Raw genomic sequence first — 25,899 nt, 5'->3', positions numbered from 1 at the left:
GATTAAATTTACATTAAATATAGTTTATAGATAGTTCTTGTACAGAATTAAGTTCCATAGTACTTTTAATTTATAAAATATTTATACGCAGTCATGATGATAAATGAATGAATGGTTACATAATATACATATACATGCCGCATCAAGTAATAAGCGTTATTAAATGGATTTGATTTTTTTATTTTATTTCTCTGCTTATGAAGATGTGGTAAGAGAGTAGTACGATTAACAACAGCCCAATTGTGCGAAGAAACCTTTCTTTTCCAGGCTATCATTATCTTCTTGTTGACTAACTGGTTGGTTAGCTTGCATATGCTGTTGTTGGTAATTCATGTTTTGTTGTTGTTGAGCAGTGTATTGTTGCTCGCGTTGTTTATTCAATTGTTGTTGTTTCAACTTTTGTTGTTGTTGTGTGTATCTTTGTTGAGTTTGTTGTTTGTAGGCTTCGAAAGAAGTTGGGTCCAGTTTGCTCTTCTCAGTTTCATATTGCTGTTGTGCTGGCATTTGAGAATGTTGTTGTTGCTGCTGCTGCAATTGTTGTTGTTGTTGTTGTTGCAATTGTTGTTGACGTTGCTGTTGCAATAATTGCTGCTGCTGCTGCTGCTGCTGTTGCTGCTGCTGTTGCTGCTGCTGTTGCTGCTGTTGCTGCTGTTGTGATAATTGCTGTAATGGAGTCTTTTGATGATCTCTATGTCTTCTTGATTTTCCATTTGGAGGGTTCGGGTGTCCATAACCATGTAAATTTGGTTTTTTATTAATATTGGCATCCCAACCATGACCACCATTCAACTTCATCCAATCATATTCACCATCAGCCTTTTGATTCAAATCATCTAGGGATGATAATAACAATTTACGATACCCTTCATAATCAGGAGTTTCATCGAATGATAAATTTCTGACTATTTCCAAATAACGACCGAATTGAATTGGGAAACCTTGAGCCAAATCATAAACATTAGTAGATCTTTTCTTTTCACCAATCTTTTCATATTTCTGTTTATTGTTTGGTGCTTTTAGCCCTTGCCATGGTAATTGACCACGTAAGAAATAGAAAAATACATGACCTAGAGATTCCATATCGTCTCTCCTTGATTGTTCTCTACCAAGATGTGTATTAATAGACATATATCTAGCAGTTCCACTCAATGATTTCTTCTCACGATATGGGATATGTTGTTTAGTCTTTGGGTCTCTATATTGTTTTGCCATCCCAAAATCAATCAAATGAATGTTATTTTCATCGGGTGCACCTGGTCTACCAATTAAGAAATTATCTGGTTTAATATCTCTATAGATCAAATCATGAGCATGGAGATCCTCAATCAAAGTAATCATTTGAACAGCTATTTGAACTACTGTCTTTACCGAGAATTTTCTACTACACCAATCAAATAAATCTTCTAATGAAGGACCCAAGAGATCAATGACTAAAATGTTGTGTAGACCTTCTTGACCAAAATAATAGGCATGAGGTATGTTTGGTGTACCTGCGACGATCTTATAAGTTCTATATTCATCTTTCAATTGAGGAGCTTCTGTCTTTCTTGGTTCGAATTTGATAGCTACAGGTAATCCATTAATCATATTGATACCTTCAAATAGTACACCAAAGGAACCTTCACCGATTTTCTTACCGATCTTATAGTGCAAGCCAACAATGGTCGAATCTCCATTGTTAGTTGTGTTATCAGTTCTTTGAATTTGATTATTCATATTATTTGGATTACCATTTGTTGCATTAATATTAGTTCCAGTAAAATTACTATTATTATTACGAGGATTTTGTAACCTTGTAGCTGCTTGAGTAGACATGTTGATAGTATCGTAAGCTGAAGATATCATATGCTAATAAACTATGATCCAATAATTGATCACTGATTTCTTTATTTTCTAGGTTAAAGGATTGCAAAACAAAACAAAACACAACAAAAAAATTATAGTGGATCAAATAAGCTTTAAAAAAGAAAAATAGAGCGAATGAAAAAAAAAAGTAAAAATAAAAGAAGAAGTGAGTATCAATATACTTAAACGAATCTTTCTTTATAGTATAGGTAGTAATAGTAATACAATTTTTTTATATCGACTTAATAAATTAAGATAGATGATCTTCTATTTTAAATTCAAATCGAAATGAATCTTATATTATTGTCTAGAATATATTCTATATATGTAATCAAAATGTACTTAGTGAATAAACATGCAAGCACGCACCGACACACCTTTAAAATTATATAGTAATAATTTTAAATACAGATATGTAAATTAACTATTGTATAATATATATATCTATGTCAACAATTAAACAAAACAAAAAGTAATATAAGAATGTATTGCTTTAATTAATTGTTCCATCCCAGTTTAGGAACTATATGAAATTAAGAAAGAGAAGAATAAAATTATTTTTGTTTTCATTTGATCCACGGTCTATCCCATCCCATCCCACTTTCAGTTTCTCGCTGTCTCTATCTGTTTATTCTCACCTCCCACATAATAATAGAGACAAATAGAGAGAGGAACGATATTTGTCTTTCAGTCGCTTGTTCGGGTGGGGGACAACGGGCCGAAATTCCGTCTGTTTATCAGAGCAAAAACTGCAAAAAATAATGAGATTTTGATTTTGATTGCTATTGAGGGCCGTGTCGAGTGATAACTGATATGTCTATATTGTGACGACGTTAAAAATGGTTATTAGCGAGTAGTGACAGAAAATAAATTAAGTAATTAATTATTTATTTATGCAAAAGGTTGATATCGTTAAGAATATTTATTTAAGTGTATTTTATATATCTTCATCACTTGAATCTTCAAATTCGATATCTTCAATTTTGGTATCTCTTAACCAATAGTCATTAATTGTGTGTGTCCAATTATCAATGGTATCAGTTTCAAAAGGAGCAGATTGATAATTTGTATGTGATGATGATGAAGTTTTGCCATTTTTGTTTTTGTTTTCGTAATGTCTATTTGATTTTTCTTCGTAGAATTTATTATATCTATCATAAATATTTTCCGTGGTTGTTGTATCACTATTACTATTTTCATTAATATTTATCCTTTCATGATAACTTGATGGATTTAATCTTCTTAAATGTGAAATTAAATCTTTTGGTATACTTGACAATGAAGATTTTCTACGTTTAATTTTATTTGATGATGATTTATTAAATTGTTTATTACCAATTAATGGTTTTTCTTCTATACTATCATTGCTATCACCATGTGATTCTTGAGCATATAGCATTGTTGTATCTGTAAGTGTTTGTTCGTCGGTATTATTTGTAACTGAAGTCATTATGTGTGTATATGTATATATATATATTTTCTTATTGTTTGAGAAAATTAGGGAACCAACATATATTAATTATATTGATATGGAGTTTTTAAAAAGCAAAAATATTGGTTCCTTATATATATCCACACACACACACACATTTAGGAAATTATTACTAAGAAACGTGGGCCTTTCCATGGTTTGATTACTTGATTTTACCCCCACTAAGACAACGATTCATTTCCTTATTTCCAAAAATCATGGAAAGGACACAAAAACTAACTGAGAACAAGCAAAAAGACAACAACTTCTATTATAATTATTATTGCTATTGTTTTCTTGATAGTGCTGAGAGGTAGGAGAGTATATCATGAATTCTTAACTTCTTGAATCAAGAACTGACTACTACTATCATCAGAATATTATAATAGTATTAGTTGCTAAAATTGTATTTTGCACCGCACGTGGCACAATGTTACATAATAGCAAGGGTAGTATTGAGTATGGCATGATTTAATTTTATGCAATTTAATTTTTATTGCTCGGCGGAGAACCAGTGCGTGCATCTACGTACGTACGTATCTATCTCAATTTATATTTGCGGGTGAGTGTGACTCTGCTATATCCCGTTAAAGGGAGACAGAGAGAGATGGTGGAATCAGAAAAACAAATATTTGAGTGTGAGTGAGGAGTGCGGCTGTGTAAGACATCATCGGGCACGACAAGAGGGGCTGGCAAAAAGTATACAGTGCAGATGGTATCGTTGCCGGCCCGGAAGATGTACATAAGTAGAATTAAGGGATGGCACCAATTTCAAGGAGAAGAAGAAGAAGAAGAAGAGCATTTCCTTCGCTTCCCTTCTTTGATCTCAAATTTTACAATATTTTTAGTAGAGATAGCGACTGTTCAGCCACACATCTTTTATACCAATCAATGGCCCCTCTCTCCCCTCATCTGTGGTGTTAATAATAATAATAATAATAATAATAGTACGTAACTTTCCCTCTCCCTGAAAGCTAATTGAATCATATTCAAAAATTATGAATCTTTTATGCATCTTTCAGTAGTAATTGGAGATATAATTCAACAAATTTCTTATTTTTCCTTCAAAATGATGTCAGTTCTTATTTATTTTTAACGTAATAGGAAAAAACATGAAAATCAATTTATTTACTCAGTTTATTGGAGTCCGTCATATAAAAGGTTTTGACTATTTGTATTATTTGATTTATCTTTTTAGTTTCCTTTCTATCTATATTCTCACATCGCTCTCAATATCTATAACCCACCCATAAAACTAATAAAAACATTACATATATATACACACACACATACATATAATGACCGACTCCGACAAACAATCTTCAAAAGCACTAATTAATAAGAATTCCACCGAAATAAAAGAAGAAGCTAATAAAATGGGAAAAATAAAAGAAAGTATTACAAAAAAATCAAAAACATTTGGAAATTACTGTCTGAAGTTTAAACCGGGTAGAAGTAATGATGAATATAATACTGAAGGGTATGCAAAGAGACGTAATTCTCATTGTTGCCCAGTATTCTTTATTTAATTTAAATCTGCTCATAAATAATAATCAAATTGATGTTTTCATATTCTAATAAAAAAATAATGGGTAATCAATTCATATTAATATATATTTATATTTATATATATATATGCATCTATAATAATTATAATAAATACAAAAACTATTTTTAATGAAGTGACTCATTAGTATCATCTCATCAAATACACAATAGTATTTACATCCACCATTAAGAATCTTGAGATATCAATCTTATCTATTTATGATCAAAACGTATATCAATTGTTTATTGTTTTTCATCTTTTAACTCGCACTGCGATCTTTCTCTTCTTTTTTTCTCTTGACTAATAGCAACCCAAAAAACATGTATGTAGTACATTTTTATCTTTATTAAGAATTTTTTGTGTTACAAATATTGATTATGTAATCTATGTTAATGGGGGGGATTAACTGCATTGTTAAACTAAGGAGTTAATAGTTTTATATTTGCCTACTATATATATATATGTATATGTCGTAACTTGATTCATTCTACATCTTAAATTCCCTATTCTCTCTTTTTGTTAATTTTTTTTTATCTAAAAACCTGAACCAATCCATGCAATCAATCAATCCTAAATAATGACTGCTCAAACTCCAAAAACGTATGACGATTTAAAGGATGCTTTTCAATCTTTTATTTCAAGAAGAGATAAAGATAGACATATGAACATCTTTTGGGAAACTAATCCTTCAAAATTTGATAATGGTAATCAATCTTTAATTGAATTATCTGGTGGGATGCCACATGAATCATTTTTTCCAATTGAATCAATTAATCTTAATATCTTAAAGGAACCTGTATCAAATGATACTATCGCTGCACTTGTAACAAAAGAGAAACCTGCAGCTTTACCATTGGCAAGAACTTTACAATATTCATTGTCCGAAGGGTTCCCTCCATTGATTGAATTTGTTAAAAGATTTATCACTAAATTAAACAACATTCCTTTATATGATACGAATTTATGGAAAGTCGTATTGGCTGGTGGTTCATGTGATTCTCTTTTCAAAATTTTTGAAACTTGTACAGACGAAAATTCAACTGTAATGGTAGAAGAATTAACTTTTGTCCCTGTTGTTTCAAATATTATTAATACAGGTGCTAAAGTTATTCCATTAAAATTGAATTTAAATAATGATGATGAAGGTATCGATTTAAATTATATGGAATCATTATTATCAAATTGGGAAACTGGTCCATATAAACATTTAAATAGACCTAAATTTTTATATACTATTCCCACGGGTCAAAACCCAACTGGGTTAACACAATCTGTTGAAAAGAGACGTAAAATTTATAAATTGGCTCAAAGATTCAATTTCATTATCCTTGAAGATGATCCTTACGGTTATTTGAAATTTCCAAAATATAATCACGAAAACCCATTGGAAAACCCATATAAGGATGATCAATCAATTACTTCTGAAGAATATATTAAAAATACATTAATGAAATCTTATATCAGTATGGATACTGATGGTAGAGTCATAAGATTCGAAACATTTTCTAAAATATTTGCACCAGGCATGAGATTATCATTTGTTATTATGAATAATTTCTTTTACGACAAATTTTTGAAATTTCAAGAAATCTCAACAAGACAACCATCTGGTATTTCTCAACAAATTGTTTATTCAACAATTCATTCAATGACATCTTCCAATTATAATAACGATGTTATTGAATCATGGTTACAATGGATTATGAAATTGGCTTGCAATTATACCGAAAGAAGAAATGTTATGTTACAAACACTTTACGAATCTGAATCATTCAACAAAGCTCAATTCTCTGTGGTAGAACCATCTGCTGGGATGTTTATTATTATCAAGGTTAACTTTAATGAAGCTAAAGGTGATATTATTAGTCAAATGGGTAAATTGTTTAACTTAATGGATAGCAATGGTGTAAGAGCCATTTTAGGTTATAAGATGGCATTTGATCAAGAATTTTCAAAAGATCATTTGAATTTCTTTAGATTGACATATGCTTATGCAGATGGCAATAATCAAATTAAAGAAGCTATAAGTAGAATAAACAAAAGTTTGCTAGAATATTTTGAATAATCCATTATATATTGAAATATATTTGATTTTCTTTAAATAATTGAAACCTTCTGATGTCTATCATACATAGCATGCATCGTTTAAACATTTGCTAATCAAAAAATACTTTTTATATTGAGGAACGTCATATATACGTATATATAAATGAATATATATATAGGTTATAAAAATAAATTTAAAAGAGAAAAATAGAACTATAAAGTTAGGAAGAATATAAAAAATGTTCGAAGCGTCTTTAATGCTTACCAGTAAATGCATGGACGTCTTGATCCTTTTCAATATTGACCTTGACACCAGCCTTGTCACCTAGAGATATTAATTTATCTTGCACATTTGAAGTGAAAATATTTGGATCCATTTCAAAGCTTAACCCATTAATCAAACTGTATTCATGAGTGATAACACCTTGAAAGTCAGTTAATAGCGTCTTCGCATTTTGTAAGACACTACCGCTGTCAGCAGTGGCTTTGTCCCCATTATCGATGCTTAGGATGTAGGATGTAGTAGATTTGGCTTGAGACATAGAGAAGATGAAGGTTAGTATGAGACAAAATGTGAGTATAAAAGATTTTTGTATTCTTAAAGTATTCATGAATTAAAAACTAAATTATACAATATTGTTTAATAAAATGTATTTGGAGAATATCTTTCTTTATCTGTGTTCGGAGTGATCTTAAGTCCTTCTTTATATATCCCTTTTTTGCTTTGTCTAATTGCCTTATATATCAAAAATGTTCCGCCTCATCGAGTTTCATGCGCCTTTATATATATCCTATCAGTTTATCATCGAAGAACTTTATCAATAATGGTTTGCCGTGAGGTGTATGGGTGCTGTGTCTCCCCTTTAAATATAAATGATAAATTGGTGGAAATCTTGATGAATATGACAGTAATCTATGACATGGCTGGATCACAACATTAAGAGTTACTCCTCTTTGAAATTACTCTATTTGACCTCATATCCAAAAATTAATTAAAATTGAAAGAATATATATATTATAATGTTAACTGCATATTTATAGAACGTATAAATTGGAGGGTATTAGAAGTAACAATGTACTTCAAGAAGAGTTGAAGAATATATAATTAAAAGAAGAGAAATGTCCCTGTATTGGTCACCATTAAGAATTATGGGAATAGAGCTCTGATGGAGTCTGGACTGGTAACGTTGTTGTTCACAGCAACTCCTAGTAGAATTTGGGCTTGTACAGGAGATAAGTAACCGCCAGCTATAGCGTAACTTGGAATATTAGCCTCACTTAACCAAGAAATCTTTCCTGGTGGATTAACACAAATCACTGGGAATACAGGAGCTGGCATAGAAGATGTTGTTGATTGAGAGGTAACGTTAGAAACAACTTTATCACTAACAATAACCATACCACTGATTGCGCTAGAGCTACCTAGAGCCGAGGATAAACTTGAAGTAATACCTTCCTCGTACACGATTGGTACTGCCACTTGTGAATTTAGAGTTGGGTTTGTAAAGTTAGAGTATGTTGTCCTTAAAGTAGAATTCATTGAGAACATTCCACTCTTTTGAGCCGTATTGTAAAACCAGTAGGCCTCATTATTGTCACCAACGACACCCACTGGAACACCGAATGGCGGTAAGTCACCAGCAAAAATAATTTTACTCTTACCAACATATAATACACCACGACCTGTGGAATTAGAATCCATTGCAACAATTGTACCTATTTGAATGTCATTTGTGATGACGACAGCTTTTTCAGTGTTAAGGACAATGGATAGGAAGAAAGACAAAGATTCAAAGGAACTCTTGTCGGCTAAAATTACAATACCACCACTTGACGATTGTAGGGATTTGTTGACAGCTTCACTAACAGTATACAATTGGGTTATGTTCAAGGTACCAGTTGTATTGAATAGAGCTTTTGCAGAACCGTTGGAAGGCATGTTACCTGATGTTAAAAATATTTCAACAGAGGATGAAGAAGAATTGCTGGAGGTAGTGTTACTAAAGCCACCAGAAGAACCATTGACCGGAGACCCAGTCCCATTCATAGGAACGGTGGTATTATCCGCTTGTCTCTTTTGATAAGGATAAAATGGTGAAGCATTGGTTGCAACAGACCAAAACAATAGTACAGTGATTAGATGATGGATGATTGACATTATTAAGCGATTATTATCTAATTTATTGTTAGTTATTATTTTGAGTAAGAAAAATCTATTATAAAAAAGATAGAAACTAAAACTAAAATATTTAATAGCCAAGATATTATGTTTAATGAAGTGTCAGATTTTAAGAAGAAATATTTAATCTTAATGTTCCCTTTTATATAATCAACAGTAATCTTTTACAAATTTAAAGGTATTTGGTTCGTTTGATGTCGTGTTCAATTTAAGGTTAGGATTATAACAAGTGAACTCCTTTTTTTTAATTCTTTCCAAACTTCAAATGTCAAAACAACTTAATTGTAACTTTTAATGGTACTTAATCCATCACCCTTACCATGGGTTACTCATTTGTTGTGATTTTCAAACATAGAGGAGAAATACCCTTGATAATCATGTTAATAAGGGATATCTGATTTTTCTAGTTGGCGAAACTCTATTCAATTCAAGAAAATCCAAGTTCAATTTTTTTTTTAAAATATTGAATTAATAATATTATATGTGAGGCTAGAACATTTATTTATTGAATGTCAGCTTCATATCAACATCTATTTGAAATTATTCATATATTATGGGCTACAGGTTACTCTGAGGACCCTATTTAATGATTGTTAATGTATAAATTCATATATATTGGATAGACCTTTCTTGTATCATATGGAAAGACCGTTGACATTGAGTGAAGAATTGAGATATACCCCTAAATAAATTAAATTAACTAATAAAACCCCTTTTCAGGGAACAATTTTGACCAAATCTTTGAGTTTTGACAAAAAAATTAGCCTCTAAGTATTCCAATTATATTTAAGGTTGCATATTTAAGTAGATGGCCCTTAAAGGGTTTTATATCCGTCAATAGAACGAAAAGATTGTCTCTTATATTGTAACGTCAAGTTGCGCAAAATTTTAAAATCGGTGCCATTTGTCTGTGCTGTTAAAGAGTGGGATTTTTACAATGTTATGAATTTTCCAACAATTGTCATGAATATACCTGGAATTAATATACTTCTTTAGTTTCGAAATGTTAAGAGAAGCTGACACTTTAATTACTGAAAAGTCTGTTACGTTATTTTTCCGAACTCTCTAACATAAAAAAGGGGAGTGGATCGCTCGCGTAATAACATACTAATATGGAAGGCCATAATACCTCAGCCGACATTAAATTTTCATTGGAATGATACTGTAAGGATTACTTCCTTAAGAAAGGATTTACTGCTTTTCAGTTCCTTAATTAAAGACACTGTTTTATTTCTTTTTTATATCGTTAGTTTTCTAACTATTAATTTTGAGAATTTTAATAAGGGCATATACAATCAAGAGATATTCAGAACTACATCGCCCACCCTTCTCCTTTTTATTTATTGCCAATTAATCCTTTAAAGTTGCAAACTACTAATAATGAGTTTGAATAATGAAAAACCAAGCGAACCAAGTTGCAGGTCATTGATAATAAATGTGCTATCTTTATTCGTTGGAAGCTGGGGTTTATCACAGGCAACTACATTAATATTACCTCCTTCCCTAAAGGATGCTGGTCATAAACAATTTTTGACGAATATATCTGTTGTTGCAACTTTAATTAGTAATGTCTGGAACATCTCCAATTATTTCATTCAAAGAAGTAACCTAAATATTAATTTATTAAGAGTTTCTAATTTTATCAGCAGACATCTAGTTTTACCAATTGCATTAATTTTGGAAACTGTCGTTCCAATTGTTTATTGGCCCTTAAGATTATTTGCCATGAAACTTATTATGCAAGGTGTTTCAGATGGGAAGTCACCTGTTCCACTTTCAGTTGATTTATCTATTCATTTCTTCCCGTGCATTTTCTTATTATGTGATCATTATTTGTCTGGTACAGGGAACAAATTTATGATCTCAAATAGGCACGCATGGTTTCTAGTTATTATATTAGGTATGGCCTATTATAAATATTTGGCATTTTTAATTAATCCATCTATTGGTCAAAAATATCCTTATCCATTCTTAGATGTTGTTGAACCTTATAAATCTATTATTTTTGTTTGTGTGACAACTGTGGCATGGAGCTTTTATGTATTTTATCAAAAGTTTGCTCCATGTTCCAAATCTGATGATAAATCTAAAATTACCAAGAAACAAAACTAATAAATTATTTTGTAATTATTAAATATTTACATATCATCTTTTCTTAATTACATGTAAGTATATCATTTCTTCTTGCGTCTCGTACGATAAAGGATCTGCTTATGTATTGTCAATATTACCACGATATGAATATCAATGCCCTATTTTTAAAATACGAAGACCTCTCTCTTTATTTTAAATATTACTGACTCGCGGCTCGTCTAATTTTTCATTTTCTTCACCTTGTCTTCAAAATCAAATTTTAGATTTGTATTTTTCAAAGTATAAAAGGAAAGAAGATTTCACAGTGAATATTTGTTTCTTTGTTTTCTAAGTCTCAATTATATTTTTTGTCAAAATTATATTTTTCTTTTGTTCATTTTTAGAAATTCTCCAACATCATATATATCGCAATAATACTACCAATTCTAATGGACTTTTTCTTTAATTGTTCAGGGGAAGATTCATTTTTTCAATATCTTCCTCGTTTTCGGTATGCTTTTAGCGTAGAGAAAACGAACGTTGCTGGGCGCCTTATGTTGATTATTTCAGTGAGACATTGGGAATCAGCAGTATCAACATTTTATTTTATATATTAATATTTGTAGATTTTTATTCAGTAGTATGTGTATAATGGCTTTATGGTTCTCTCTGTTCCAAAATCCTTATACAGTGTATCTTCTCACGACAACTTCTAGAAGTATGTTTCAACTCTAAATAGTTGACGACGTGTGTGTGCAGTGCACGCTTGTATTAACGTTAGGTTTAATAATACTTAATTATTTTAGCACGAATTATTTTTCAATTAATGTATGTAATGAATTTGATTAGTTTTAAATCTGAAAAGGGGGATGACATAATATGTATATATATTTATATATAAAAAAACAAAAACTGTTGGAGAATAAAAGTTATTAATAATATTTTCCAATCAGAATTGTAGAGCAGCACCCTTTTGCTTTCTTTCACCACCAAGTTCGAAATGCTTACATCTCTTTAGGACTAATTGAGCCTTAGTCTTACAAGCAACACATTCCAATCTTAGGACAACCTTCTTGGTAGTCTTAGCTTTCTTGTGGAAAACAGGCTTGGTTTGACCACCGAAACCAGATTGTTTACGGTCATAACGTCTCTTACCTTGGGCAAATAGAGAAGCCTTACCAGCCTTGTATTGGGTAACCTTGTGTTGAGTGTGCTTACGACAGGTCTTACCCTTACAGTAGGTCTTTCTAGTCTTTGGAACGTTAACTGTATTAATATATTTTGTTTTATTTCATAATGAAAATTAAAAAAAAATGAATTTGTTAGTAAAATAGTTACTTGATTTAACTTGGACAGTATGAGTAAAAAAAACATGATATTGTAATGGTTCACTTGTATTGTAAAAGCTATAGAAGGAATAATTCAGTTCATCTCTTTGGTAGCACTCTTCATATCGCTCTCTATGTAATTTTTTTAGATTCTATTTGATTCTAGTATTCCATATTATGGTGCATATAATGTGTAACGTAACACCTTTCATTACCTCTTAATTCTTCATGATATATTTGGTGTAGTGTGTACATTTCTTAAACTTAATATTATACTGTGATATTCCATTTTTCATCATCGTTCTATTATCTTATTATTGCATCCTTAAACATACCCATTGTGATGTGTTGTTCTGTTTGATTAAAGATATCAAGTTTTTTTAATAGACAAGAACAATATATAGCAAAATATTACTACAAAAGAACCTTTTTTTTTCAAATTTTACACGTATTTACATATACAACAACAGTGTAAGAGAATCGCTTAATAATAATTGTTAAGTTGTGAGAAATTTAGCTAAACTGATACTAGGTCAAGTTTCCAAAACATTGGACTATCTCATTGATGAAGATTATTACGAAACTCTGGATGTGTGTGTCACACATACGTTGTGAAATTTCAGTGTTGTAATGGTTAATTTACAATTTTCAAAGTATATTGAATGCATTTCTACGATGTGTATTTACTACATGTGGCATACTTTGATGCATTACACCCCAATGGTTTCTGAGTAAGGTAGTTTCCAATATTTTTGAATATAGCTCTTCGTATTTTTCTTAGCAACCCTCTGAAATATTATATTCCAAGCGCGCGTCATTGAGTTTTTCTATGTTTTTTGATAATTTTGAAGATTTGAAAAGCATTTTAAAATATGTGTGGGTGTTAATATATGTATGGGTGTTTGTGGATAGTCACAAACTTCGAATCATATATTACAATTTTTGAGATTCCTTTAAGTGATTTTGCTATATATTCTAACAATCATAAAGGATTTGCCTCGACAGAAATATTTACTAGATTAATGTGTCACTAATATATGACAGATAATAAAGAATTGGTAACTACCCATTATCTGTAAATTAAGATATCAAGGCATTACGAAAACTAAATAATGATAATATATAAATACTTGAAAGATGGACTTACAGTTTAGGTCATATTTCATTCTCCCTACATTTCGATAATATAATCAAAGTCGTTTACAAGTTTTAGAAATTAATAAGAAATATAATTTGTTGTATGTCTAGATATCATGGGATAGTAGTCCAGAATAATATATTTAAAGTTTCTATATTGTACCACACTATTTGTAGGAAAAGTAACAACCTTTGAAATGTTTTGCACTTTCATATTATATGATTGGGTGTAACTGTTGTTTATTAACAGTTCACTGTCGCAATTGACAGGATGCTATTTATATTCTTTGTAAGATCTCTTTAAATTTCAATAATTGCTGCATAGTTAAGGGGGAAATACGCGAATTGCCCCAAAGATTGCCGTCTTGGCAATAATTGAAGAAAAAAATTAAAATGTATGGCGAATGCCTATGCAATGAGGATAAATTCAATACAATTTATTAAAAAACAGAGAGGTATTCAATAGCAGTTTATTCATTTTGATGTATATTATGATTTATTGAAAGGCCTTGAACTTTGGAATAATTGGTAAGGTTTACTTTTTACATTGAACGCTAGGTCTTCACAGAACTGAAGTGATTTTATTGATTTTATATTACTCTTTTGCATTTATTTTTTTTCTTTATCTACGGTTTGGCTATATTTAACTCACGATAATATCAACTTCCATACATTTGTGATTCTTTTCCAAAAAGAAATATATATCAATAATAAAAAGGTTATCGAATCTAGAGTTTCTATTTACGTTTAAGGTATTCATATAATTATAACATCATACTATATTAAAGGAAAGTATCGTAATGGGTGTCAGTAATTTTGCATCTGTGTGTTCGAAGACACCGCTACCACTATGCTCAATCCTTAAATCTAGCACACATTTAGTTTTATCGAATTCTACCCTTATTCATGATTTTGATCCAAAACATTTAAATATAGGTATTTTGCCTCGTTGTTATGCAAGATCTGTTGATTTAGCTAATACGGTCATATTCGGGGTTGGGAATGCATTCATTAATATAGGTGCTTTAGGTGTCATTTTAATCATTATTTATAACATTAGACAAAAATATACAGCTATTGGAAGATCGGAGTATCAATATTTCTTTCAATTGACATTATTATTGATAATATTCACATTAATAGTCGATTGTGGTGTCTCTCCGCCAGGTTCCGGATCATTCCCTTATTTTGTCGCAATACAGATTGGTTTAGCTGGTGCATGTTGTTGGAGTTTATTGATTAATGGGCTCCTTGGTTTTAATCTATGGGAAGATGGTACAACGAAATCAATGTTATTGGTAAGAGGTTTCTCAACTTTAGGATTTATAGCAAATTTTTTAGCCTCAATCTTGACTTTCAAATCATGGATAAAAGATCATTCAGTAGCTAATATCAATACTACCGGTATGTTTGTTGTAGTTTACGTTATAAACGCTATAATACTATTCATTTACACTATTTGTCAGTTGTTGGTATCCTTATTCATTGTTAGAAATTATTGGGTTACAGGTGCAATTACTTTGGCTGTATTTTTTTTCGTAATGGGTCAAATATGTGTTTATGCTCTATCTACCCAAATCTGTGAAGGTGTCAAACATTATATTGATGGATTATTCTTTGGGAGTGTCTGTAACATTTTTACTTTAATGATGGTCTATAAAATATGGGATATGACTACAGATGATGATCTAGAGTTTAGCGTGAGTGTTAACAAAGATGGTAGTGTGGTTTACGATAATTAATTCAGATAATTGTTTTGTCAGTATTAACCATTAAGAGGAACGTCAACTAAAATTACATTACCCACAATCCACTTTTTGTTGTTTGTTGATTTGGATCATTAAATAAGAAACAAAGAAAAAAACATGCATACATTACATATTCATACATAGTCATACATATTTAGCAAGATATGAAAGTAAAACATATAGTACAACTATATCTCTCTGGAGTTCCTATATTTTAGTCAAGGACCGATTTAGTTTATTTCTAAGATTCTCATCATCTTATTTAGAATATAGCCATATTATATAATCTTTGTTATGGTAGGTATATTTTATGGGTCTCTTCTTTTCGTTCCCTCGTGCGCTGAGTTCTTAGCGACCCTTTTCCAACATTTCGCATTTTCGCATCGTTCCTCTGTTGATACATGTAAACAAAGGACCCCAATTCATATTTCTCGAAACCAATACACTTTCAATAAACAAATTTAAATAATATATATTTAATATTTGGATATTCGAGGAAGTATTATTCAATTACAATCAATATTTTATATTTGTAACACAATAATAATCAAGTTTAAAAAAATAGTAAGGTCTTCAAGCCAGAATATATGCAGTAAATCTTCGAGTTTAACCAAGAGTAAAGAAAATAAACAAACAGTTGCATTCCTTCAAATATGGACTCCGAATCTACAGTGAATCTATTGATTCAAGATATAGATGATGAGGTGATGCATAAAGAGATTACTAATATTAATCGTAATGATATGAACACAACGGACCCTGAGGAACCATTAGATTTACCTGGCAATAGCAGTAATAGCTCTATGGATTCTGTGAAACATGTAGACATAAGTCAAGTACAAGATGATCCAAGCGATACATCAACAAACATAGAGTCGAATAACCATTATGATTTAGCTGCACCTGTCAAAATACATCCAAAGACAACTGATCCGCTAGTCACTCCGGATTTGAGGAATGGAGCAACAGAAGTAATGTCTGGCCCAACTCTAGCAAGTACTACCAATCGTGTTTATATGAATAGAAGTCCAAATTCGAGCACAGAAAGATTAAGAGAGATGTTAAAAGAAGAAGCAGATGATATTGAAACAGAAATTGAACAAAGTGTGGATATTTTATTCAATCCAACTGCTCCTAAGAGGTTTTCGTTAGGTTCAACAAAGCCATTGCTACCATTTAACAACCCTCAAGGTAATGATCATGGAAGTATTGCACGGTATGTGTCGAATTCAGATGGTGACGATATGGATTATTCATTTTCTGCTGCTTCGAATGAGTTTGGTGAGCAATCACCTCTGGTTCAACATTCTCCGTTTAAGATTCCAGTGAGTAATACTGTGACCATAAATCGATACACCAACACATATGGGGTGAATGATATAGTCGAAGACTTATCAAACTCAACCTTTTCGGATAATAAGGATAGCGAACCGCACTCTATTTCAAGATTAGTATCGGAAGGTACTGATTTCCTGTCTACTATTCAGCCCCCAAGTATACCCCCTACCCCCGAAATGAGACCATTCATAGATTCAAAAACTCTTGATGAAGAAAGTAACAATTATTCGAAGAAACTTAACACAAGAATATTTAGTATGGCAACCACTATAGGCGATTATGAATCAGCTTTGGAACAGCAAAGTGATATCGGATCAATGGTACAATGTATTGACGAAACAGACGACGTATCTGAGTCGGATATAATCGATACATTGAATATTTCTTCGACAACAGCTAATTTTGAGAAGGAGAGTATATCGGATAATGATAGCTTGAATAATAATACGTTCATGAGCGGTGTGGTCTCCTCAATTGGATCAGTCCAATTAGAAAAGGAAAGTGAGTCATGTGATAATAGCACATCATCAAATAATGAAAGTGAGTCCGTCTATAAGATCTCGTTAGAAAATGAAAAGTTGATGGAGTACACTAATAAAAAGATCCTTCAAGCTGAGGACAAAATAGAAAATATAATTAAAGATACGAATATTCCAATCAGTACATTGCCTATCCTTCCAAATGAAAAGGAGGAAGGATTACCTTCCAAATTATCAGTCACTTCCACAGATGTATTAAACATTACAACCGATCAGGAATCATTTTTAGAGAGTTCTTCTAGGAAAAATGCAATGGAAGAAGATGCCGACCGTTTGCCTCTTGCACCAAAGCATCCACCGATTATTCCGGGGTTTGCGACTTCGGAACCTGGAAATACTGAAACTAATGATGGTTCGTTGATTGGAACTCTCCCAGAAATCGACGTCGAGATTACCGGTAATGCACAAGAATATTTGATGAACAGCTCTAAAGAGAATAACGAGAATTCAATATTAACAGATGCAGGGACAAATAATTCAAACGTTGATGACGTTACCTTTGAAGAAAACCAAACTTTGGATGAACTAGATAGTTCATTAGCCTTAGATCCGTCCCCGATTCTACTGAACGCAGTTCTAACTCTCCCTGAGATGTCCAAATCTGAAATGGTACAAACTCTCTCAAAAGATTCAAATATTGTTGAAAATATTTTACCAGAAGTCCCTGGATTTGAACCTCTTCACTTAGAATCGCCTTTCGACTTGGAGGCAGATTCTTCATTTGGTTCTACCAAATCAGAAGATCCAGACAAGCCAACTAATTACTTGAACGTATGGCACATACAAGAGTCATCTCATATGCCTGAACGAAAATTATCGGTTACAAGTAGGCCAGTTGGAGCACCAAAGTCGATATCCCGAAATGTCTCTTCATATTCTTTCAAGCCTAGATTAGTTCATAGGCCAAAGATTCATTATTCCGATTCATCAACTAAGACAAATGTGCAAAAAGATCCGTTACTAGGCGATGACTGTATTGCTGAATCATTTTCAACTGATTTTGAATACCTATTAAATCAAATTTCTACAGACGATCATTCATTTGATGAAATGAGTCAAAACCCATCATATGGTCGATTAAATATATGGAACAAAGATAAGGATATTTTGCATCCAAGTATAACTAAATCTGAAAATACTCCGCCTCATAAAAAACTTAATATTGAACAGGTGATAGGGCAAGATGAAGAGGGTATAATGAAATCCCAGGTTAAAAATGTTATAATTGGAAAGGCATCAAGTATTAAAAGTTTCCAGGTTGAATCCGATGATAACGTAAGTTTTAGGGATGAGGGATTAGTAAATGATGAGGGACTTGGAACACCAGAGAAATACAACGAACTCGAAAGTATTTATCGTTCTAACGAGAACCATATCGAGAGTCCGTTTAAAGTAGTACTTAATGAATCCAATAATTCGCCAAGCAAAATGGCAGGCGGTAATCCTTTTTTCACCTCTAATATGCGTACGAACGAGATATTCAAAAAAAATAGTTCTATTAGTCAAAATATACCTCCTCAGAAAATCCGTCAAGAATTTACTGAACCACCTAAACCAGTAGTTGTTATTTCAAAATCAAAAGGCCAGGATGAATTGGATGAGTTCATTGTCATCGAAAATGGTAAAGAGGATCCACCAGATAACGGTATAATATATGTCCTTTTAAATAAGATCAATGTTGAACTTTCTGATGTGGCAAGACATGACCCTAAGTTTTCTTTAGAAATCGATAATGGTATTAATGTAGTCAACACACCTTGGAAAGCTCTCTCTGACGACAAAATTTTGGATCTAGGAAAGGAGCTAGAAATTCCTATCAGAAGCCTTAATCAAACAATCTATTTAACTTTAAAATGTCAGTACACAAGGCCTCAATTTGAATTATATGAGGTCATGGAAAAAGTCAAGACAGGTAAAAAATATCACGGATTGGGTAAAACAAATTATAGATATGAAAAGAGGTACAAACAGAAAAAAGTCCAAACTGATGATTGGGATTATACCTTTGCTCCAGATGGCTCATTTGGTAGTGCTGAGATACATTTAGATGAGAAATTCTTAAGTGCCTGTAAATTTAATGAGAATAAGGATGTTAGAGTCAATTTAGAAAATAAATGGGGTCGTTTAAAACAAACATCACAAAATCTAGGAACAGATTCGAATCCTTTGAAAAGAAAGCCTTATGTAATTGGTAATATATCATTGGATACTTGTTATCTCCAGAGATCATCTCCTTTAGAAAGATTTCCAAAATCTCTAAAGCTTGTTCATGATATGGTCGGAAGATTAAAATCACAGCGCAGTATTAAGAAAGAAGGTTCGCTATTGCAGGAGGGTGGTGATATTCTAGGGTTGCTCAAGAAAAGATATTTTAAGTTAGAAGGAAACACCTTAACAGGCTATCATGAAATTTCGAGAAAGGCTAAAATTGATATTAATTTGCTAAATGCAATTGATGTGATCGACAGCAACGATTTTCAATCTAAAAAGGCAACAAATAGAGATTTTACAAATCTCGTTTTATTCGGTGAAAGTTTCAAAATTATATTCAATGATGGTGAAATTATTTCCTTTAATTCAGACACCTCTGCGATCGAAACTAGAGACTGGTATAACAAGATTAAAGAGAGTATTGCATTGAATGTCGTTCATCAACCATGGGTAAAAAAAATTATCGACTATACATTGTAAACTAAAAGAATGGGATATTTCTCGCAGATATCTATAATAATTGGACAATAAGAAGTGTTTATATATAGAGTTATATGATATTTAAATAAAATGTATTAATAATAAACTACAAATATAACTTTCATAAATTATCTCGTTCAAGAATAGATAGTTATCTAACCAATACCATATACGCCCCTATGTTATAATATGCTATGCAAAATTAGGTTTGATTCAGTTCCTACAGCAAAGCCCATATATGCTACATTAGAACCTTCGCCGTTCATAATCTTTTTATTATTTCTTCTTTGTTTGTTGAGGTTGCGCTTGTTGCTGTCCTTGTTGAGGTTGTTGCTGTCCTTGTTGGGGTTGTTGGGGTTTAGCAGTATTACCCTGTTTTGGAGCTTGTGGCTGATTCATGTTAGGTAGCATACCTGGCATGAAAGGAGGAAACCCTCCAAACATAGGAAATGGATTCATCATTTGAGCAGGATTTCCATTCCTATTCATATTCATATTCATATTCATATTATTATTCATAGCCATATTCATATCTGGCATATTCGGTATTGTGTTTTGATTAACTGAGATATCTTTGCTTGGGGTAGGATCCAATTTACCTTGTTGTTGTAATGAGAGAAGACCCATTAATATTTTTCGTGGATTATATTCCTCTCTCCATTTCTCCTGTCTATCTAAGTATTCCATCCATGTATATTCATTAAATCCGTAATTGAAATAATCACTTATATCAACCCCTGGTTTTCTCCAAGGTTTTTCTTTCAAGACTTCGGGGTCAATTTGTGTTACTGGTTCACCATCGTATAACCCATCCTTATCAATATCCAGTGATCCAGGAGCCATATCTATGGATGCCTTTGCTTGTTCTTCCAGTTCTTTTTCATCAGCGCCTGTCGATACTCCTCTCTTCTCTTGCTCATTACTTGCATTTGTGTCGGTTGCGATACTAATAGAATCACCACTAGACGTAGCCAATACTGGCGCTGTCATCGTTATTCCTCCAGATATGGTGGCAGCTGATGAAGCCAGAATAGAATTGGAATCCAGACGTGTTGGATCTTTACCTTTACTAACTACTATCACTAAATCAAAGTCACTTTCATCATCAGAAGATTCTAAGTCTTCATTATTATCCATAGAAGTTGTTTCTGAAAGATTTTTATCAAATATCTGGGTTCTTTGTCTCTTATTAGAGTTATCTGAGTTCTCGGTTGTACTTATTTCCTCATTTGTTCTTTTCTTCTCATTATTGTTCTCTGTATTCAATTGGTCTTCATCGGAGCCGTATAGAAACTTATCATCTTCATCCTCCTCACTCATATTATGCTTTTTGATGTATTTAGAGCTTAAGTGGTTATATAATAAACTTTAAATCCTGTTCTTGATGACTTTGAAAAACTTTGTCTATTAGAAAAGATGATTTGTTATAATAAAATTGAAGCAACAGCGACGAAAAAACTTCTCTATTATATCAATATACAGTCTCACAATAAAATTTCCGTATACTTGTTACCAAATGGTGTAATCGCTTATATTAAAGTATTATTCTTTTGTTGATTTTTATGTATTATTGATCTTTTCACACTTATAAATTGTTATATATTTGCATTTTCTTCTATAGGCGTCTCCCTTATTGCAATTTATTCATTAAAGGTTACATCGTTCACAGTGATGGAATTCATGATATTCTTCAGTTGACCGAATAGAAATGTCAATAGTTTCATAATTCTTATATTTGGAACTGTACCATACCAAAACTCGTTGTGCCTGTTGAATTGACTCATATTCTCTTGAATTCCAATATTAACTTATTAATGGATCATTGGTTTTCTCTTATCTTTGAAGGACCTATCATTACTGACATATATAAAATAGTGAAGTCAAAAGCGAGAACTTTGTTTTAATCAATTAATGGTGTTTACTCTTTATCCGTTTAACTCCCAATAAAACGAAATTAGATCCACAGAGGGATGGGGTTGATAAAGAAATAGGACAAAGTTGGTGATGTAAAAAAATGCTTCCTAGGTATTTTTAGGATACTCGTAAAATACTTATTAAATGACATGCATGACTCTTGATCTATATTAAAATATGTATTTTTGAATGTAAAAACTATATGCAATTGTTATTTATCTATTAGCCATCATAAAGGAGGAAGTTTCTTTCCTTTTCAACTTTCGTCATTATTTTAATATTGTTGTTGAAGAAGTTTTTATTTTTTCATTATGCAAATTAAGGTAATCTATCAGTAGTACGTCTTACTGAATCTATATGATATTTCTTGGAAACGTACTTTATCCAAATAATCAGCATTACTGAAATAGCGATAAAGTTTCTTTTGTAATTTACAAATAAACTCAAATTCTGTTGGATTTGATGTCTTATCGTTATATATTTCATTCTCAGTCATATTAGTAAATGAATCCACAGCGACAGGATGTTGAAAATTTTGATTTTTATTCTCTAATATTTGAATATTACGAAAATATTTACTTTCAGTTGTCGAAATTTCTGGAAATATATCAGGAACTAATCTTGGAATTTTTTCCAAATAATGAGTATTCTTTGATGCCGTTGTTATTTCTTTAATAGGAAACTCATGACAAGCTATGCCATAATTAATAGTATTATTGAAGGTTGTATTTGTAGTGAAATTTTCATGAATAGGATCTGAGTGACAAGAATTATCAGTTGAAACGGAATCGTAATCCTTTAAAAATTCTTCATATATACATTTTGTATTCAATATTGGAACTTGATGTTTCGTTCTAATTGGGATTGTATGAATTACGTCACTATAAATATCTAAATCATCTCCCTCTTCTTCTTCATCCGAAGAAATTGAAGGAATATTATTAGGAAAATTGGAATTATTATAAGAATTAATATTATTTTGTTGTTGTTGTTGATAAATATAATGATTCTCCTCATCAAAGTTATCTCTTTTGTGTAATTGATTTAAAGGAGTAGAAATATAACATTTAGTTTCATAAGAATTGAAAAGGTTATTATTATTATTATTATTATCAGAAATTAATTGTTTCTTTCCATCAATTGCAATACTTAATATATCATGATAATTTATTAAATTTTCATTTTCAATTGAGGAATAATTTTCATAATTATTTTTAGAAATAGTATTAAGGTCATTTTGTTCTTGATTATTATTAGAATTATGATTTGAATTCATTGATAAATGATAAGATTGAAAATTATCAATATCTTCATCAAATTGATATAGTAAATCATCGTTAATTACATTTTGATAATCTGATTTAATTAAAGGAATTGGGTACGTTGAAATATTTTGAATTGAAAAGATATCTGTCATAATTATTAATAAACTGTTAGTGAGAGAGGGAGATCAAAGAAGAAAAGAAAAATGCAGATTGTTGTTGTTGATTTTTAATTTTTAATTATTTTCAAATTGATAGTAATCTCTTGTCTGTTTTTAAAACAATTTACAAATACCTCTTTTTAGCTGTAAGAACAAAATATGACTTGTTATCAATATTTAAAATATTTATTTTAAATATTTGACATAGATTGGTTGGATCAATTAGATAAAATAAAATTATTAATGATGTTATATATAAGAGTATTTGGAGAATAATCTTTATTATTATTATTATTATTTTCAGGAAACTAGAAAATAATAATTAAAAGATTGTCTCCAATTATTAATTTTAATTTTGTTAATTTATCCTATTTTAGTAAACAAATGCATTAATTACTCTATTACTATTCTGATTTAAACTGAAGGTTTAAAATATCCTCTTAATCCCCCTTTTTTTACGTATTTCAAGAATCTATGAAAGAAAAGAATATAATTAAAAGCTTTAGATATTTTATCACCCCTTTTAATTTCATTGAAGTTATTAAAGAATCGGAATTTGACTTTATTTAAATCTTTCTTTAGTGAGATTAATATTAAATCTCGAAAAAGAAAAAAAGAAAATTGCAAATTTGCAAAATGCAAATTTGCGTTCACTTTACATTTAATAGTTGGCACAGGGAACATATTTATTCCACAGTAGAATTAAGGGTTCCCCTTACATTGCACATTTTTTATTACGAAGACAAAAATGTCGATGTGAATAATCAATTTTACAAATTTGCAAAACGCCAATTTGTGCAAAACTAAAAAAATTAAAATTAAATATGTGCATATATATTAACTTTAAATTTAATAAACTTTTCTATTCTCCAAACAAAAAAACATATTAAACTTTTAACTAAACAATTTATTCTAGACCCTTCAAATTGAAGAGAGAAGTTAATATTTAAATTAAAAATTATTTGTTTATTTATTTCCCCAATCCTTAGAAAACTGTTGAATAATTTAAGGAATTGCGTATAATTTTTTTTTTTTAAAAATATGCTGTCATATACCACCATTCATCCATCTAATAGATGTTCTCTCCGCCATTTTAATATGTTTTAGTTTTAGGGGTATGACAGACTTTTTTTTTTGGTTTTTACTCTCTGTCTCTCCAATAAATGCATCAATTATATCTCCGATTTTTTAATTTATTTTATTATGAACAAATTCAATATTTTGTTGAAGTCCGGTCTTCCCGAAAAAACCTTTTCTGTGACTGAACATCCATACATCCCGATCAAATTTTTTAAAAATAATTTAAAAGCTTTTATTTTGTTTTTTTCTCCAAAAAATAAATAATTGCTCTATTCCTTGTTTAATAAATTATTTTGGGCTAAATTTCAACTAAAATTTTCAAGATCAATGTCCGTTACCCTCCCTCTTTGTTTTTTTGTTTTTTTTCAGACAGGGAAAGTAGAGAGAATATACTACTTTCGACTATTGGGAAGAATAGTGAATAATTACTATTCAATTTGTAATATGTAGTAACATTCTATGAAGCACATCACCAAACTAAGAAAATTATACTGAATCTATACTAGTTTCAATATTTTTAAAATGGTAATATCTATAGAGGTATAACTATTACAATCATTAATATATTGTAAATTGTAATTCTTGATAATAACATAAAACAATCAAATAAATATAACATTTAAAAATGTATGTAAAATGAATTTTCTACAAAATTTTATGATAGATTAGAGAATAGAGAAGAAGCAAACCACAATTTAATTGTTTTTAAATTAGTTATAGAGAGAGAAAATATAACATTTGAAATGAGGATTAATAATATAACAACCAAAAAAAATAGTTTAATCTAGTAATGATACTATAAAAGTTATTAAAAGAAGACATGATAATAGCAACACATCTCTAATCATTTCTATATATTTGTTATAATTCCAATCACAAGATAGAATATTTTACTAACTAAAATTAAATGGTAATATTACATATATTGTTATTATCAACTATTATTTTAATATTAGGGCTAAGAGAACTAAGAAGGTTGGTATCACAGGTAAATATGGTGTCCGTTATGGTTCCTCTCTAAGAAGACAAGTTAAGAAGCTTGAAGTTCAACAACATGCTAGATATGACTGTTCTTTCTGTGGTAAGAAGACTGTTAGAAGAGGTGCTGCTGGTATTTGGAGTTGTGGTTCTTGTAAGAAGACTGTAGCTGGTGGTGCTTACACTGTCTCTACTGCTGCTGCCGCCACTGTTAGATCTACTATTAGAAGATTAAGAGAAATGGCTGAAGCTTAAATTAATTTTAATAATACTTATTATTATTATTAGTTTAATAAAAATTTTACACTTTTTACGCATAGACATATAATTCATAGAAACTAAGAAAGCAAAAAGAATTAAAAATATAAGATATACATTCCAACTTACACATTTCCTATAACCAATATTATAACTAATACGAACATTTCAATTTTATATATATTATTTTATTTAAAAAGAAAAGTATATTATAATAAAAGCATTATATTTTAATGATTTCTAACTAATATCGTTAGAGTGATTAATCTTAAAATTAATATATAAATGTATACGCGTCACGT

General features: G+C 30.6%; 12 protein-coding genes across 12 annotated transcripts; 5 read left to right on the top strand and 7 right to left on the bottom strand.

Annotated features, from left to right (window-relative positions):
• Window positions 1–225: 225 nt before the first annotated feature.
• Window positions 226–1,845, bottom strand: YCK1 (serine/threonine protein kinase YCK1; the record flags this gene model as incomplete). Its single annotated transcript, XM_041551557.1, has 1 exon — window positions 226–1,845. The coding sequence occupies one exon, from the start codon at window positions 1,843–1,845 to the stop codon at window positions 226–228; it is 1,620 nt and encodes a 539-aa protein (XP_041407491.1).
• Window positions 1,846–2,782: 937 nt separating this feature from the next.
• SPL2 (Spl2p) lies at window positions 2,783–3,295 on the bottom strand (the record flags this gene model as incomplete). The annotated part of the gene is made up of 1 exon (XM_041551556.1): window positions 2,783–3,295. The coding sequence occupies one exon, from the start codon at window positions 3,293–3,295 to the stop codon at window positions 2,783–2,785; it is 513 nt and encodes a 170-aa protein (XP_041407490.1).
• Window positions 3,296–5,442: 2,147 nt separating this feature from the next.
• Window positions 5,443–6,930, top strand: ARO9 (aromatic-amino-acid:2-oxoglutarate transaminase; the record flags this gene model as incomplete). Its single annotated transcript, XM_041551555.1, has 1 exon — window positions 5,443–6,930. The coding sequence occupies one exon, from the start codon at window positions 5,443–5,445 to the stop codon at window positions 6,928–6,930; it is 1,488 nt and encodes a 495-aa protein (XP_041407489.1).
• Window positions 6,931–7,165: 235 nt separating this feature from the next.
• KABA2_07S01232 (uncharacterized protein) lies at window positions 7,166–7,522 on the bottom strand (the record flags this gene model as incomplete). The annotated part of the gene is made up of 1 exon (XM_041551554.1): window positions 7,166–7,522. One exon carries the CDS (start codon window positions 7,520–7,522, stop codon window positions 7,166–7,168), a length of 357 nt encoding a protein of 118 aa, XP_041407488.1.
• A 536-nt stretch (window positions 7,523–8,058) lies between these two features.
• SPS100 (Sps100p) lies at window positions 8,059–9,069 on the bottom strand (the record flags this gene model as incomplete). The annotated part of the gene is made up of 1 exon (XM_041551553.1): window positions 8,059–9,069. The coding sequence occupies one exon, from the start codon at window positions 9,067–9,069 to the stop codon at window positions 8,059–8,061; it is 1,011 nt and encodes a 336-aa protein (XP_041407487.1).
• Window positions 9,070–10,470: 1,401 nt separating this feature from the next.
• Window positions 10,471–11,202, top strand: KABA2_07S01188 (uncharacterized protein; the record flags this gene model as incomplete). Its single annotated transcript, XM_041551552.1, has 1 exon — window positions 10,471–11,202. One exon carries the CDS (start codon window positions 10,471–10,473, stop codon window positions 11,200–11,202), a length of 732 nt encoding a protein of 243 aa, XP_041407486.1.
• A 910-nt stretch (window positions 11,203–12,112) lies between these two features.
• On the bottom strand, window positions 12,113–12,830 carry RPL42B (60S ribosomal protein eL42; the record flags this gene model as incomplete). The annotated part of the gene is made up of 2 exons (XM_041551551.1): window positions 12,113–12,429; window positions 12,827–12,830. 2 exons carry the CDS (start codon window positions 12,828–12,830, stop codon window positions 12,113–12,115), a joined length of 321 nt encoding a protein of 106 aa, XP_041407485.1.
• A 1,598-nt stretch (window positions 12,831–14,428) lies between these two features.
• CHS7 (Chs7p) lies at window positions 14,429–15,370 on the top strand (the record flags this gene model as incomplete). The annotated part of the gene is made up of 1 exon (XM_041551550.1): window positions 14,429–15,370. The coding sequence occupies one exon, from the start codon at window positions 14,429–14,431 to the stop codon at window positions 15,368–15,370; it is 942 nt and encodes a 313-aa protein (XP_041407484.1).
• Window positions 15,371–16,029: 659 nt separating this feature from the next.
• BUD4 (Bud4p) lies at window positions 16,030–19,944 on the top strand (the record flags this gene model as incomplete). Its single annotated transcript, XM_041551549.1, has 1 exon — window positions 16,030–19,944. The coding sequence occupies one exon, from the start codon at window positions 16,030–16,032 to the stop codon at window positions 19,942–19,944; it is 3,915 nt and encodes a 1,304-aa protein (XP_041407483.1).
• Window positions 19,945–20,220: 276 nt separating this feature from the next.
• Window positions 20,221–21,264, bottom strand: FIP1 (cleavage polyadenylation factor subunit FIP1; the record flags this gene model as incomplete). The annotated part of the gene is made up of 1 exon (XM_041551548.1): window positions 20,221–21,264. One exon carries the CDS (start codon window positions 21,262–21,264, stop codon window positions 20,221–20,223), a length of 1,044 nt encoding a protein of 347 aa, XP_041407482.1.
• Window positions 21,265–22,189: 925 nt separating this feature from the next.
• Window positions 22,190–23,275, bottom strand: IME1 (transcription factor IME1; the record flags this gene model as incomplete). Its single annotated transcript, XM_041551547.1, has 1 exon — window positions 22,190–23,275. The coding sequence occupies one exon, from the start codon at window positions 23,273–23,275 to the stop codon at window positions 22,190–22,192; it is 1,086 nt and encodes a 361-aa protein (XP_041407481.1).
• Window positions 23,276–24,986: 1,711 nt separating this feature from the next.
• Window positions 24,987–25,594, top strand: RPL43B (60S ribosomal protein eL43; the record flags this gene model as incomplete). The annotated part of the gene is made up of 2 exons (XM_041551546.1): window positions 24,987–24,988; window positions 25,318–25,594. Coding segments are annotated over 2 exons (279 nt in total).
• Window positions 25,595–25,899: the final 305 nt, after the last annotated feature.

Source organism: Maudiozyma barnettii, assembly GCF_903064755.1.
Source record: "Maudiozyma barnettii strain CLIB 1767 genome assembly, contig: KABA2_07, whole genome shotgun sequence".
Classification (NCBI taxonomy): domain Eukaryota; kingdom Fungi; phylum Ascomycota; class Saccharomycetes; order Saccharomycetales; family Saccharomycetaceae; genus Maudiozyma; species Maudiozyma barnettii.
Note: the sequence above shows the minus strand (reverse complement) of the source record. Positions and strands in the feature narration are given on the sequence as shown.